The sequence below is a fragment of the Coturnix japonica genome, chromosome 4, assembly GCF_001577835.2.
Source record: "Coturnix japonica isolate 7356 chromosome 4, Coturnix japonica 2.1, whole genome shotgun sequence".
Classification (NCBI taxonomy): Eukaryota; Metazoa; Chordata; class Aves; order Galliformes; family Phasianidae; genus Coturnix; species Coturnix japonica.
The window spans coordinates 20863527-20879723 of NC_029519.1; the positions used below are offsets into that span (position 1 = coordinate 20863527).

At 40.4% G+C, this 16197-nt stretch overlaps 1 protein-coding gene across 1 annotated transcript; it reads left to right on the top strand.

The window, feature by feature from the left end:
* The first annotated feature begins 8796 nt into the window (after nucleotides 1-8796).
* Nucleotides 8797-13888, top strand: APELA (apelin receptor early endogenous ligand). The gene is made up of 3 exons (XM_015861009.2): nucleotides 8797-9207; nucleotides 9474-9584; nucleotides 11562-13888. Exons 1-2 carry the CDS (start codon nucleotides 9132-9134, stop codon nucleotides 9560-9562), a joined length of 165 nt encoding a protein of 54 aa, XP_015716495.1. The 5' UTR covers nucleotides 8797-9131; the 3' UTR covers nucleotides 9563-9584; nucleotides 11562-13888.
* Nucleotides 13889-16197: the final 2309 nt, after the last annotated feature.

Sequence of the window (16197 nt, forward strand, 5' to 3'; positions counted from 1 at the left end):
AAAAAAAAGAATACATATAACATACTTATAAAAATTTCATGAGCTGCAAACAGAAAACAACGCATCTAAGAGAAGAAATCAACTGCTGATCACACAAAATATAGAGTAGTTTCTTAGCATGCTGGATACAGGTGTTTTCAATGTTTACAGCTTGACGCACCGAAGCATTCTGAGCAAATTCTTAGTTATTTCATGACACCTTGGCCCAATGAAGATATTTTATTTATTTATTTATTTTTGCAGAATTTTAAGCAGTTGAGTAGCCTTAGTGAAGCTGACAGATCTGCTTAATGGCTAAAGATATGCATATATTCAAATGAACTGCTGGTTCACAGCCTACAAGCTGTGAAGAATGTTTAGTAGCTACGATATTCACTACGACACACAGGAATTGCAAAAGGCCTCCGAACCACTCTGCATGTTATGACCTCATTTAGAGTTTCTAATCAGTTGCCAAACATTTACTTAGCTGTTAGTACACTGTTAGTTAATGTGTAACATCTGCAACAAATGCTCAAAATAATGTATTTTAACCAAGTAGCAGTAAGCTGCTAAATTCTATTAAGCAGCTTTCCATATGATTCTATGATATACATATAAATTCTACATTATAAAGTGAAGCAGTATTTCTGTAAATACAATAAGTCACTGAAATTTCTTTTTGAATCTAAACCTCAACTTTATATTTGGGTTTGTCTCAGATCTATGCAGACAAACCAAGCTGATTAAAATATTTTTCCAGTCTATATATTATTCGAAAGAGTATGTGGTATTATCTTTATTAATGAAACCATCAACTGAGTTTCTTGCTGTTGAGATTAAAATAAAAGGTTCTAATAAACACATTTTAATCCCCTGAAAAATGACACATGGAATAGCACATTCAGTTGGTGCCTTCCCAAAATTACTGCAGTTGATTTCTGTTTGTATTTTGAAACAGATTTTATACTGTATTTAATCCCTGATGATGGTGTATAGTAACCAACATATAGGAATAGATCATGGTCTAATTATTCTGCTGCATGTCAGTGATGGACAGTAGATAATAATAGCTGTAGCTTGTGATCTTCACACATTTTAATAAATACCCTTCATATAATTTAACTCTCTATGTATTCAATCTTCTTTAATCAGGATGAAATTAGTACCGATTCAATGTTGGCCTTAAATTAACTAGCTCAGGAAGGGCTACCCCTGTCACCATGGTAGCTTAGCCATACAAACAGGTTGTAGACATACCAGAGGACTTAAGCAAATGCTCAGGAGAATTGTTATTTCACTCTTACAGCTATGCCACTATGAATACCTGAGCTAGCGCACCCAAATATGGTACAGATACACCTCTGCCAACAATGGAAACAACTTTTCATCCAGTGTTCTCCATCCTGACCATTCTTGACAATGAAAACAAGTAGGAAGGGGCTGCAGGAAGCATATGGCCAGTGCTGACCCACATCTCTAGCCAGCTTCTCCAAAATAAGTCAGAAGCCAAGAAGCTTTTGCCTGTGCCACAGGCAGTGCAGCAGAAGCTAAGAAAGCCCCATGTTTGCAGGGCTTCTTCTGAGAAGATTCAGACGGGCAGCTCCCAACATCTGGAGTAAAAGTGTGCTGAGACCCTCCCGGACTTTCTATGCTGGAAATCACTGAAGTCTTCTGAAGATAACAAATAAGCCTATGAGCGTAATCTTTATCTAGAACATGAGATAGATGTGCAAACATTTTGCATTTCTTTCTTTCGCTGCAAATGCTGTGAAAGAGAAGGAAAATCTCTGCAAGTAATTGCAGCCTTGTTGACTCCAAGCTCAAAATTCTTCCAAAGATGACTTTGCAAATATGACGTTCTGTAATTGCACATCCAGAGGTTCTCTGCTAGAGTGGCCTCGTAGCAGTGACACAACACAGGGGAGGACATGGGAAAGGCAGGGGATTACTAAGCCCCTGTGAGACAGTTTGAGATTCACACAGCACAGAAATGGCATAACTACTGATAGCTGCCTCTACCACTTCACTACCCACCCAGTTTCCTTAACAGAAACAAGCATCCCATTAATCCCTGTCTGTTGCTATGACAGCTCCCTGGAGGCTTTTAAAGATAGTTTAACCTAAAACTAAGTAAGTAAAGGGCTTAAGCAGTCCCAAGACGTTGCACAGCTACCTTCATGCTGCAAGGGCTATAAACTAGCCAGGGGTATCTGACTGGTTACCATACCTCATTTGCTCACTGTATAAATTAAAATCCATGCTTTACTACCTATTAGAGCTATGATACATATTTAAGCTGTGACAGTCACACTGGCATTTTTCCTTCCAGCATGGTACATGCTGGAAAACTGCTATGCTCACATATTCTTTTAACTATGAAGGTATAAACCACATTGTATCTTGTAAGCCCACTGCTATTTGTCCACTTCTTATATTAGTGGCTCATTGGAAAATTAATAAATAAATAAACGCAAAAAGCAGCTTTACTAGGCATATATATGCACAATGGCACCCAAATGTGAAGTTTTCAGAAGTGCACTAAAGTCAGTCCTCAGAGGGATATACTTGTAGAATTCCTTCTAACTTTCTTATACTGTAGGTCTCTTCTTCAAAGCAATAGCTGTTTTCATGAGCATTTCAATCAAGTTTTTGTGTGCAAATCTAATCTGTGTATAAAGCAGAAAGCAAATAAGACTGTCCTACAGAACCTCTCACAGTTCAATGCAACTTGAATTTGAGTGGTAATTAGTCTACTAATCAAAGCTACGAGATTATTTAGACTAACTTACATAGTTAAGAAATTTGAGGAAAGTTTTAATTCCTCTGATTCTGTGTACATATTTATTTGCATCAGCTTGAAGGTCAAGAGCCTAAATTGATCAACTAATGTGTTTTCTAGGGTATGTCCACCCCACTATTCCTACATCTCATTATATCAAACCTGAAAGGTAATACAAACGTCATTAGCTAAACTACCAATCAAGTACTGAATATACACATTATTGTCAAATAAAAAGTACTGTCCAAAAACTGTGAAGATAGGACAGACGACCACACAAAACTGATTATCATCTAAATGAAAAATTCTTCATAAAGAAGGAAATTCTGCAGATCTGATACTTTAGTATATTCACCTCCATATCCATAATAACATTGCATTCATGTTTTTAAAAGATTAAAACAAGGTAGGTAGAAATAAGTTGGAAAGGACAGGGACCACATCCCTTTTGCAAAATAGGCTTAAAAGAATACCAGACACCATAAGATAGTTTTTTTATGGTCTCTGGAAAGAGAGATTTTGACAACTATGTTGTAGAAATTTGCAAGCTAAAAATATTTACTAGACTCAAAAGCAAATAAAAACGCTGCCAAATTCAACTGAGAGTTTCTAAAGCTCTGATGCAATACACCTCATAAACTACACTTCCTGCCATGAGGGTAGGTTATGCATTTAACCTAGTGTAACCCCTCTTCCACGAAACACATATTTTGTCTGAGGTCTCTTGGTGGGCTTTTTTTGTTGCTGTTGGTGGTGGTGGTCATTTTTGTTTTGGTTTGGTGTGTTTTGTTTTTTAGGCTGCTGTTTTGTGTTCTGAATTCATCTATTGTTGAGCAATTATGGTACTGATCACAAAATTCTCAAGATCTCTTTAGAGAGCTTAACACAAGTATCCTTGCAGTGAATGCTGAGATCAACTCAATTTACTTTAAGCTTTATTTTGTGCCTTCTATTTGCAAAAATATTATTATTACTTAATATACATAAGCAAAACCAGTGAAAATCGACATCACCTTTCAAAACTAGCCAGTGCTAGACAATGCTCTGTCTTATATTAGTATCTTAACCTAAAAATTTCCCACTTTCCCTATCAGGGCAGCTTCAACAGGAGGAGAAATGGTTGGACTGTTAGAGTACAAGGCCCACAGCAAGCACTGACTAGGAAAGGTATCTGGCTAGTGCAACAATTAAAGCACTGACAGCTTCTTCAGAGAAATCAGTTCCATTGAGCAGACTTTGTTACTGCTGATCACTAACTGAATTACACAGTGTACATAATTAAAACAAGATGCTGGCATAGCCAGGCATCACAAGTCTGCAACATAAAACCTGTTCCTTGGAAAATCTGTTATTAGAAGTATAAACTATCTATAGGAGACCTGAGGCTAGTGACCACAAAGGTGCCAGTATCCTCATTAAGAACAAGAACTGCAAAACATTTCAACGACCAAAGCTGTATAATATGCAGCTGGAAAACATTGCCATTTCCTGCATGGCTGTGCAGGGACAAACAATGTAGGAATTCAGTGAGGAATTCAACATTTTCCTAAACAAAAGTTTGACTTTTATTCCTCTGTTCCTTTCCATTTGTTTTTTTATTTGTCTTTTATTTGACAATAAATTGGAATTCCTGTTTTTCAGCTTGCCTGAAGGGTGGAAATGTAAAAAAAAACTCATACATAACTTCTCTGCTTTTGCAGTTCTCACCAGCTGCATCAGCAACAGAAGGGCTGACCTTCCTGACCACAACAGATAAAGAAATAATTCAGACGGGGAAATTACAAAAAGACCACAGCCTAGCTGTTGATGAAGAGCAAGACAGAGCTGTAATCTTTTTGCCAGGAGGCAAAGTTCAAAGGGTTTGGCCTAGGAAGGTCCAAACCCTCATGGGAAAACTCATGCATAAAGTGCACATTTTCCCTGCAAGTCAGTGACTGGGCTTGCAGAGGGTTAATGCTGAGATTAAGGAAGAGAACAATTCAGAATAGTAAAACACCACACCAGACCCCATCGCGGGAACATGAGCTCTTTCTTCCTACAGAGCTGCTCTATGCAGCACCATATGCCTAATGATAAATAGCAAGAAACACTGAAAAGTTCTACTGAAACTAAAAGGAAATTTACTACCCGAAGTCAAATGTATAAATATGCAAAGGCTGGAGAGTCATTTGAAATTCTCTATCAAGTAATCGTTCATCTAATCTCTATAGAAATTTGCCAAGCATTTCCTAGCACTACCTGCATTAAAGTATTGCTTTGGCTGCCCAAATCCCAAACAGAAGATCAGTTATGCAGAAAACTATCTCCAGGAAATTGACCTATCTGGAAGGTTTGCTGAAATTTGTACAAATAGCTGGATACACTGTGATTCATGTGTGAATTTTCTGATCACACGTGAAGGTCTAAAACTGACTCCAGAATGAGAATATATCTACATTTATTATTATTTACATAGCACAACCTTGTTCTGATTATTTGCATGAATTCTCCTGCTGAATTCTACAGCATGAAGGGTCCAAATATGTAAGGCTTATTTGAACGTTATATGGCAAATAAAAATTAATGCTAGAACCTTGCACCCTGAAAGCATTTTTTCTTAAATATCATTAATTCAAGATGACATAAATATCTCTTTAAATTAAAAAAAAGCTCTGAAATTATGACTAGTGACAGAAAAGAATCTGACCGATCGGCTGCTTCTCGGGGCTGAAACAGAACATGTGGTCACTCTGGTAGGGCTCACAAGCACTGCTTCTTGAGAGTTCCACTCTTTGCTTTCCTACTAAAATTATACATAAGCTTTCTAAATAAATTTTAAACTCAAATTTGCTTCTTGAGCTTGGAAAGCAACTGAAAAATAGGTGCAACTTGACAGTCATAAAAATATGTGTTTTCTTACAGAAAAAAAAGGAAATCCACCAGTTCAGTATGTAATCATTAAAAACATCCTTTATCTTGGAGAGACTGGTGATTATTCAGGTGCATGCCTGGTGTTACTTTCATTGTATTAAATGAAATCAATCCTCTAGATATATGCCAAAGAAGTAAGCAAGACTGAAGTCTACAAGCAAATATTTTTCTCTTGCACTGTTCATTCTAATTCTGTCTTGTACCACAGGACATAATGAACCTTCTTCCCAGACTAAAATTAAACAAAAAGTACCTTCTGCATCTCTACAATTTGTGGAAAACCTCTCTCTCTCTCAAAAAGAAAAAAGAAAAAAAAAAAAGAAAAAGAAAAAAGGGCAAAGTTGTAGAAGGTTTAGCTTAATCTGAGCCACCCCCCACTTCCTTTCCTTGAGCACATCTGTCCAGTGTCGAGTTACCACCACAACTGGTGAGCATTCCTTCTGCCTGGAGAACAACTCACACAGCATCTCCTTCCGGAGCACAGGCATCCCCTGGGCAGGAAATGCAGCTGAGCACAAACAGGCAGGAAAGCTGATTTCCCCAGAAAAATAAGATAAAAATAAAATAATTTAAAAAAATAAAAAGAAAAAAAAAAAGATAAAATAAAATAAAATGCAAAAGTTAAGGAAGTGGGTTTCATTTCAGTTCTGAGTAGGATTTTGTTTCCAAGTGCAATTCACAAAACGATGACAGAAATTACATCATTTTCCCATCTAACTGTAACTTTCAAGTAGATGAGCTTTATCTATAGAAAGCATTGCCTCCACAGCCACAGTTGAGGAAGGAGGCAAACATAATATTCACCATCTGATTCTACACTCCAGTCAGAAAAAAAGCCCATCCTACGTGCTGGTGGCTGTCAAACACATACACACCCAATAAAACCACATTTCCCAATGGAATTTGTGGTTAAAAAGAAAATGCATTACTGATGTCTAAACAACATATCAAAACCTATCCCCTTGAGAATCTCTTTACCAACTTTTTTTTCCCCTATTGAACAGCAACTCATATATATTGTTTTAATTTTTGCCTTTATTTGTTGCTCAGCTCATATACCTCCTCTTAAAGGAACTAAGAAAACTCTAGGACTTGCCCTAATGACATGTGCCACTGGACTTCATTATTTGGCTTACCAAATACTTTTGAAGGTATTCTATTGCTGTTCTTGTCTGCTTAGTGAAATAATTCCTCAGAATCAGCAGGATGGGTAGATCTAGGGAACATAAAATCAGAAAATGTGATTAGAAATTAAATACTATCTGATGCTTCTAATTAAAAAAAAGTGATTTTCACTTTTCTCATCATTCTACTCAGCATTCTGCATGACTTCATGTAGCACAGTAAAGATTTACAATCATCAGTGCATTTTTATAGTGCCTTTATGTTGGAAAGAGATATTATACCAGGCTATAGAGATAATGAGATTGAAACCAGCATTATCATCTATAACAATTAAACCTGGTGCTTCATAAGCTTTATTTAACATTTTATACTGACTATATTCAAAATCTCTTTTCAAGGGCCAGCAACAAACATCATCTTTTACTAGAGTATATAGTTATGTGATGGCATTCAAAGGAAAGGTAGGATTCAGAAACTGGATTCAATTACCAGTCTTGAAGAGAATGCTAATTAATCTCTTAGGCCTTTCAAGGGAGTGCCCAATTATCTTCTCCTGTCATTATCATCCAACTGTACCCATCAATCTTCCAGCTGCTGCCTATTACTCTATCTCCTGTGCTTCTGAACCTTTCTCAGTGTAACTCATCTCATATATACCACCAATACTCAGGAAAAGACAACTTAATGTTAAAAAGTATCTGCCTGTGCTTTGCTTAATGGCATTAAGCTGCCTGTGCTTAATGTCAGGTAGTGGTATGCTATATGTAAGTACTTACCTGAAGGAAAGTTGCTTGCAAAAGAAGTACAAATTCTACAGTGAAAATATAACATATCTTAAAGTTCCTCCAGTGAGCAAGCATCCAAAAATCACTTCTAGGGTATATCAATATGATGATGGACATGTGATACAGGTGTTACATGGACTAGGACTCCATTATTCAATTAAATCACTGCAAACATTAGCATAGAGTAGCTGTGGGATTAATAGCTCATAGCAATCTATGGATGAATAAAAAAAGCCATAAATATTGCACTTCAATATTGTCCTACTGAAACTCCCTGGAGCAGCCCTGTCCCTAAGGAAGGAGTTGGGGATGCTGTGAAGGCAACCCCTGGAGAGATATCAAGGCTTAGCTACATGTGAGATATTCATGAGAAGCCTTGTTCAAGGGTCAGAGATTGGACAGGGACAAGATGCAGTCTGTACAGATGATGCTAGGAAGCATCTGCTGCTTGTGACAGATCAACATGATCAATAACTGGAAGATTCCTGTTGTTTCTCTCTTGTCAAATACACCTTCCTCAGCAACTGTTCCAAACACTACTAGTAATAATATAAGTAACTTTAAAGTAACAACACCTAACAGCTGCTTCCACTATGTACTGAGCTGCAAGTTCCTCCCATTTCACACACTTTACCTGGACAAATGAAGCAGCACAGTAACAGGGGGCATAGGACGTGCTCTCCAGTGAAACAGCTTGTGGGGAGAAGGGGAAACCCACAACAGTGGGAAAAACCCAGGAGTACTTGCCTTAAACAGCATACTCCACTCTTGAAGAGCTATAGAGTGTTGTGGAGGATACTTCTCTATTAACAACATAGTGTGGAATTTTTCTCTTTGTGACTTACTTTAAACAAGTAGCTTTTTCCCACAAGGCTCAGATTTTCAATCACCGACTAGAAGAGCATCCCAAGCCACCAGCAGGTTGGGGGACAACAGAAAGACAACAGCCCCACTCCTGGCTGCACAGACCGCCGCAAAAGCACCAAACGCGGGAGGTCCCAAGCTCAGCTTTCTCCAACACCGCCTCCTCGTAACTGTTACAAAACCCCCCAAACCCCGCTGTGAAATGGCCCCCGGCACATTCAGGTGCTCGGGGAGCGCTTAGCGGCACAAAGAGCCCCCCAGGCCTCGCAGCGCTGAATGGCGGCCGCTTGGCGGCTCGTTGCCTGCGGAGAGGTACGGGACAAAGGGGCGCTTCCTGCCCCGCCGGGCGCCGCCGGCTCCGGGGGAGGGGGCACGGGGCAGCCCGCTCCCTGCCCGGGCTGAATGTAAAGCCGAGAGGCGGCATTGTTCGGGAGGCTCCTCGCCTATTGACGGGAGCCGCTGTGTACACGGGCTTCTCATTCCTTCATTGTTTGCTTATGGAAAGTAAGGGGGAGTGACGAGAGGGGTAAAAAAAAAAAAAAAAAAAAGGGAGGAAAGGAGCGGGGAAAAGAGGGAGGCTCCGGCCGCTCCGTGCTATTAGCCCGGCTGGGAGAGCGCCCGTAGGTGGCATGTGACACGGGTGAGGCGGGCGGTACAGACGCTCCGTACACACGCGGACCGCAGGGATGAAGCTCCGGCAGCTGCTGTGCGTCGTGTTCCTGCTCCTGGCCAGCCTGCTGCCTGCCGCCGCGCAGAGACCGGGTAAGCGCTGCCCGCACCTTCCGCACTGGGGACAGCTGCTCGGAGCCCGCGTGAGCGCGGCGCACCTGCGCTAGCACCGCGCGTAGCTCGGGGTAAACGGGGCCGGGCCGCGGGTGAGTGCAGCCGGCTGAGTGTCACGGCCCGCCCGCGTCCGGGGACGAAAAGAACCGCGGGGCCGTTTGCGACGGGACGGGGCGCCTGCCGAGAGGGAGGGTGAAACTTGCAGGAGTTGCCTGACGCTCTGCCTCCTTCTCCCTCTCCCGCAGCCAACCTGGCCCTGCGCAGGAAGCTGCACCGACACAGCTGCTCGCACCGGCGGTGCATGCCGCTCCACTCCCGCGTGCCCTTTCCCTGAGCTCCCGGCCCAGCTAGGCAAGGTAAATGTTCTCTCGTAAAGCCGGGCGGGGTGCCGACACCAGCCCTCCCACGGCGTCGCTATAGGGACGTTTCTAACCAAAGCACAGACGTGGTTTCGCCCGGTCTCCAGGCTCAGGGATTTGCTCTGAAAATAGGGCTTTGGGGTCTGCGTGCTCCATCCGCCCCCGCGATGGGCTGTAGTGGCCGCCCCGCAGGGACCGCTGAGCCGTCCGCGGGTTTGTGGCCCTGGCAGCGCTCTGCTGTCAGTGAGATGAAGGCTGTGCCGTTCACCCACTTCAAAGGGCACCGTAACTCTTGTCGGTGAAAGACTTTGCGGTCCTTGGCTATACAAGTGCTAAACATTAATGCTTTACAGCTGATGAGGGCATATACATTCAAATACTAAGTGACTGCAGAAGCACGCAAGTAGCAGATGCAAATAGAGCAGGCTTCAAAAGGAAAGTGGGGCTCCTGCAATTTAAAGATGAATAAAACATGCAGTCAGTAGTTCTGCATCTTCTAAACTCATATATCAAAATAATGCTGTAGGCTGAGGTTTGTCAGCATCATAAATAAATGATGGCAGAACCTGCGCACTGTGGGACCAAGGTGTTTCGATTTACTAAGCAGTTAACAGCAAAAATGAGACCAAAGTCAGATTTCTAGTTGATCAAGACTTGTCAGTGCATAAACTGCCTTGCTTAGTGAGCTCAACAGCTCCCAACACAACCCTCCAAAAAGGCACCGCTCTGATGCATGGTGCTGGCCTGTAAATATGTGGTATGCGCATATGGGACGTTAAACTGGCACATCTCTGAGACTCGATAAAGATTACCATACTTGAAGTTCAGCCTCAGTCTTGCAGCAGAATGAGGGGCAGAAAACTGAGCTACAAGTAGAAAGGGATGTGTGAGGAGGATGTTGGACTGCCATATCTCTGCTCGTTTTGACGAGTCACTTCAGATTGGTGAGGGAGCCTCATTTAAGTAAAAACCTTAACAGATAAGCAATCAGATCGATTCACTCAGCATGCAGAAGCGAAATTAGTTCAATGGCAGAGACGGGGGAATTTAGGTCTGCTTCTTGGATCACATCTGAATGGCTTGTTTCAGTTCCTAAGAAGAGCAACTTGACTCCTTCCTCTTAGAGTCAGTAGTCTGGGGATTGGCTGTGTGGAGAACATCTGTATTTTTTCTAATATGCTCTGAAGCTGTATGTCATGCATTCTGCTTGAGAGTGCATTAGCTGTATGATACGCGTGCACTTACACTGCAACTGTTTTCCCTACAGAATATCAAGATAAAAGCTGTTCTCAGTTATCTCCTTTGATGTAGAGAGCTGATTTCTCGTATTAAAAAAGTCAGTGATGAAGCAAAACTAAGGTTGTTAATACATAATATATTTGATAGGCTTTTAGTAAGAGAATTCTGTTTTATAAAGCTGTTTATAAATACATAAAGCTTGACTTTGGGAATAAGGGGTGACAAGCACCTGAACCAACTGTTAACCCTGGTCAGCATTGTGGGTACTCAGCTCCCTTTATCTTAAGTAGGATTTACCATCTACATTTACATTCCCTTCCAGTTTTAGTCCTAATTCAGCAAATATTTACATGCCTGGGTAACTTGACTCACCTGAGTAATCTTATTGATCTCAGTGGAGTTGTACATATGGATAAAGCTAATTGCAGATGCAAACAGGATGGACCCTTAATCCTGAATTTCAGCAGTTGGTTGGAAACTGGGATGAATGCAGCAGCCTCCCTTTTTCACATTTGAAATGATGAAGGGATTGAACTTGATTTTTCATTTGTTAACATACAAAAGAGTTAGAACAAAAAGCCTGGGAAAAACGTGAGATGCTTTTACCTTATTGATTGCTTTTTTTTCCTTTACCTTTCTAACTGAAATTTCCCAAATAAGAGAAATTCTCTCAAATTTCAACAATGTATTTTGTAACTAACATATTCTCTTATTTCATTTTTTTTTCCCCCTCAGCAATTTCCTAATGGGCTTTTCAGTGTCTTAAAGGAGGAAGCTGCAACAACTGCACTGATATAGAGAAGCTCATTCTAAGTACAGCTCGCCAACAACTGACCTGGTGGAGCCATAACAATCCTGTTTTGAGGCAGTCCACCTGAAATGAACACTTTCAGCAGTCCTGTGTATCACATTCTGCATGAACTGGAACAAAGGCCCATGACTCATATCCTAGAAGCAGGGGGAAGGGAGAAACAGGGGAGGTGATGAGGGGGGAGGTTGTACATGAAACTGTTGAAGCTTCACTGGCTGAAATGTACGTTAATTGAATCTCACGATGATTAGTGAAAATTAAAGACCAAATCAAACATCAGATACCTGAAATGGATTTCCAGTGGCTTGAAGAAGGATTTGTCCAAAGGGACTCTTAGCGGTCTGTACTATTTAGATGAAGAAACTGGATGTGCTGTTGACCATATTTAACTCGGGCTATGCACATAAGGCAATATTTAGTGTGAAGTGATGTCATACTTATACACAGAACTGTTTTAAGTCCATTTTTAGTTAGTATCTTGTATATTAGTGATATGTATGTTTTAACACCTAACATTTCATCTTTATGAATTTATCTAATAGTAATGTAGAATGTGTTACTGTAAATAGCACCGAAGTCAGCACCGTGCCAGTGCTCCTAGCTGCTTCACTAAGCATTCCCACAGTGAAGAATTTACGATATAAGAAAGTAAAGGGGGGAGATTTATCCCTCATTCTCTAGGTAGAGAATTAAGGCACAAAGAGATAAGAGATTAGCCAAGGGTCATGCAAAGCCTACTGCAAAACTGATAACTCAAGTCTCCCAAGTCAGGCCTTAAGGTCAAGCCCATCCTGCCGTTTAATGAGCTGTTACTGCAAAGCCTATCATTTGTGTCCTTAAACAGGACTGTCAAACCAAGCAGCTAAAACATTTTTGTAAACTCAGTAATATATATCTACTTGTTCAGTAGTAGTTTTCCTAAAATACTCACGACAGCATTATAAATAGAGCATAAAAATAGACCATTGAAAAGAAACCTTTGTCTGATCACCGCCGGTGCTCTGTAGTACACTATTCCTGCAATTAAAATGAATGGAATACTAGGAACGTGGCACTACAATGAATAAGAACTTAGAAGAACAAGCTGTTCTCCTCTGCACCAGAGGTCAAGAAAAGCTTAGCTTTTATTTCACTTTTTATTTTTAAAAATAAGCTTTCGATGGCTTCTTTGTTTTTTAATATTGGCAGAAGTTACCAGCTACATATAAAGCAACACACGGCTGCTCTTTCATTAAGGGGAACTAAAAGAAATCAGAAACCAGATTTTTAAGACACCGCACTAGTTTTATGTATTCAAAGTCTCATAAATGGAGGAAATTGGATGAGCAAAGATTAGCAGTGTAACTATTTAAATTCAGTGTAAGAATTCTGTTTCATAAAGCATAGCTGCTAATAAGTGAAGTATCAGTAATCATTAAGACTGGACAGTTGAAACTTCCTAATCAACGTCCACTTGTAACCCCTTCTCTCTAAGAATTTGAAACCCAAGTTAGAATTGTACTGGAAAAATATGACAAGAGTTTCAAATTTCTCTATATAGAAAACACACAGGAAAGCTTAGCATGACTTCATTTTGGACTTCTGAAAAGATGGACAGGGCCATCTAAACAGTCAAACTTGCCTATACCAACAAACAGCCACAAAGGCAAATCCTTGGAGTTAGTTTTCACAATTAGAAACATGCTGCCGTTAAAATCAGGTGGTTTTGTTTTTTTGTTTTTGTTTTTAATTTATCTTAGCTGCCTTATATGTCTAAAGCAGAGATTATAGCAAAGAAAACTCAAGAGCAACTATTTAATGGTTATCTTAATAACAAGTATATAGATTTAATACTAGAGCGCTATATATGCATGTTCTTTTATGAATATAAAAAGAAATACAACACTCGCCAAAGTGTCCTAGGCAGCCCATCATCAGTCTCTACAAAATTAATATAAATGTCAGTTCTTTTTAGGGATGCTGGTAACAAATTTTCTTTGAGAAAGACGTGGATGGCAATATTTGATAGATATGTTTATATGCTTGCTGATTGTATATTTTTGTAAAAAGTATGCACTTCAAATAGCAATGCTTCATGTTAAATAATCTTCGTACACTGTTCAGAAATGCTATTCTTCAGATGTCAAAGGTGATGCACCTAAAGAAAATAGATTTTTTTTTTCTACTTTTACTGTAAATTGACATGGGATCCATGTGTAAAACCTTTTCTTACTGGATTTCTTACAAATAAAAAAGCTAAATTCTGGTAAAAGCTATAAGAACTTATTTTAAAACTACTGCTTATGTTATCACAGCACACTCTAACGTGACACAATACCATAAGACTACAATAGATTCCAGACCATACACTGCCAGTATGTATAGAATAAGCAATATTTTTAATTGGCTCAGGGTGCTGGGTCTTAGAGTCCAAATGTTCTCACAAATCAGAGGAAGAGACCTTTCCTTATTTCAGGACAAAAAGTCTGGAAGTAGTGTGAAGTGCAGCAGAAACGAAAACATGCAGTAGCTTCTCCCTTCACAGGGAAGACACTGTAAGTAAATTTGAGTGCTAGCTAGATGCCTTCAACACTGCAGTTCGAGAGCCTAGTGATGCTGCTACTGCAAAATACTGTGTTGTCATTTATGTTTAATAGGGCTTCAAAGGACCTTGTGTTCATCCAAGTCAGACTTGCTCTTGACTTTGTTGAAACTGTGTATTTGATTTGAGCTTTCCTTGGCAAAAACAGTTTTCCATAATACTGTGTGATTAGATATGTAAACATGCAGTATTTGGACACAATACTAGAACAGCTGAATTCTCCACTTGCATGTGTAAGCATATAAAGGAAATCTGTTGAGAGGAAAGTTGCTGTCCATTCAAATTCAGAACTGAGCTTACATAGATGGAAACCAACAACCAAAAGAACTGACCTGAGGTCAGTTCAACCCTCAAATTCTGAAAGCCAAAATGTGATTTTTTCTGAAACTCAGAACTAATGCCTGGTCTTGCAGTTCCATGGAACCAACAGGAAATAGAGGTAAATGTAAGGCTGTGGTGAGAAACAGCCGATTAGTTTGTTCCCAAAGAATAAACAATTCACTTCTTCCCTTTCCAAAATGAAAAAAGGAAATTTATGGAAGAATAAAGACTGGAAATATTTCCCTGACACCACATACACAGGCTATAAATATCTCAGTAGCTGTAGACACAAAGCCAAATTTTGTTAAGGGTCACATAAGAGTTGCATTAATGTCAATCGGGAGCGGTATTAGCATAGTAAATAAGTTTCAAGTGCCTGACTATCATCAGACAAGTACAATTAGCATGCTGATCTCTTACTACTGCAGATGGCCTTTATCTTCCCTGCTAGCGATCAGCTTGCTGAATGTTTGTGCAGTGGAAAATGACTCTGGCTTGGACAGCACAGACCTTGGAAGCTGTCTTTAGTTAACAACGATGCCTGGAAGCCTAACAAATTCCAATGCTGATGATGCTTTTTTTTTTTTTTTCCTCCCCTAAACATCTCTCCAGTTACCTCAAGGTCAGACCGCTGTCTGTCTGCCTTTGTTCTCCAACACCGCTTTCTTAGAGTGAGGATGACCTTCTGCAGGGTGAAGCTGCTTGACTGCAGAATAAATTTGTATAGCACCCTAAAGGATGGAAATTCTGAAGTCTGGCAGTCTGATTTCCTGTGTGAGGTGAAACATGGAGGTAGTTGCACAGGATAATTTCCGCTAGGCACTATTAAGAAGCAGAACAAAAAGCATTTAGCTCATTTCAACATTCCAGCTAGAAGTTACCAGAACACTACTAACATGAACGTTTGGGGAACAACTCTGAGTCACTGCCAGTGGTCAGAAACCCAACATCCAAATTCAAAGCTCACAGCAAGGAGTGGGTTTCAGATAAGCAAAGTGCAGCACTGCCAGTAGAACACCAGGCTCAGAGCTGGAATGAGGGCAGCTCTCTGTTTCTCCAGTTCAGCAGCACCCACAACCCACAGCACGCTTCACACAGTGACATGACCAGAACATGAGATGCATGCACAGAAAACTGCCCCTCAGCTTGTGGGTGCTCACAGGAACAGGACTGGTGATGCTGATCAGCTTAGCACAGCAAGTGCTTTATTAAAACAGCTCAAGATCAAGTCTAACAGTATTCCATCGCTGAACTAAATTCCCTTAGTGCTCCATCCACACCTCTTCATTACCTTGATGGATGGGGACATAAAGCAGCCAGGGTCCAGTGTTTGGTCACCCTCTCCATGAAAAAACTCCTGATACCTAATTTAAACCTCTCCTGCTACAATTCTGCCTAAGGCTTATTTTCCCCAGAACACATTTTTCCCTTTGCTGTACCTATCCACCCATTAATTCCACTTAAAAACATTCTTACCTGAGTGGTGTAGGCACTGGGCTTAGTTGTTTGGTTTTTTCCCTTCTTTTAGAAAAAGGACGGTGTGTGTAGAGATCAAGTTCAGTCATCTCAGCCTTGAATTCATTTAAAACAACTCAGCAGCTTACAAGTGTTCACAACACACTATGGTCTTACAGAATAGTAGTAATGGCATCTCACGG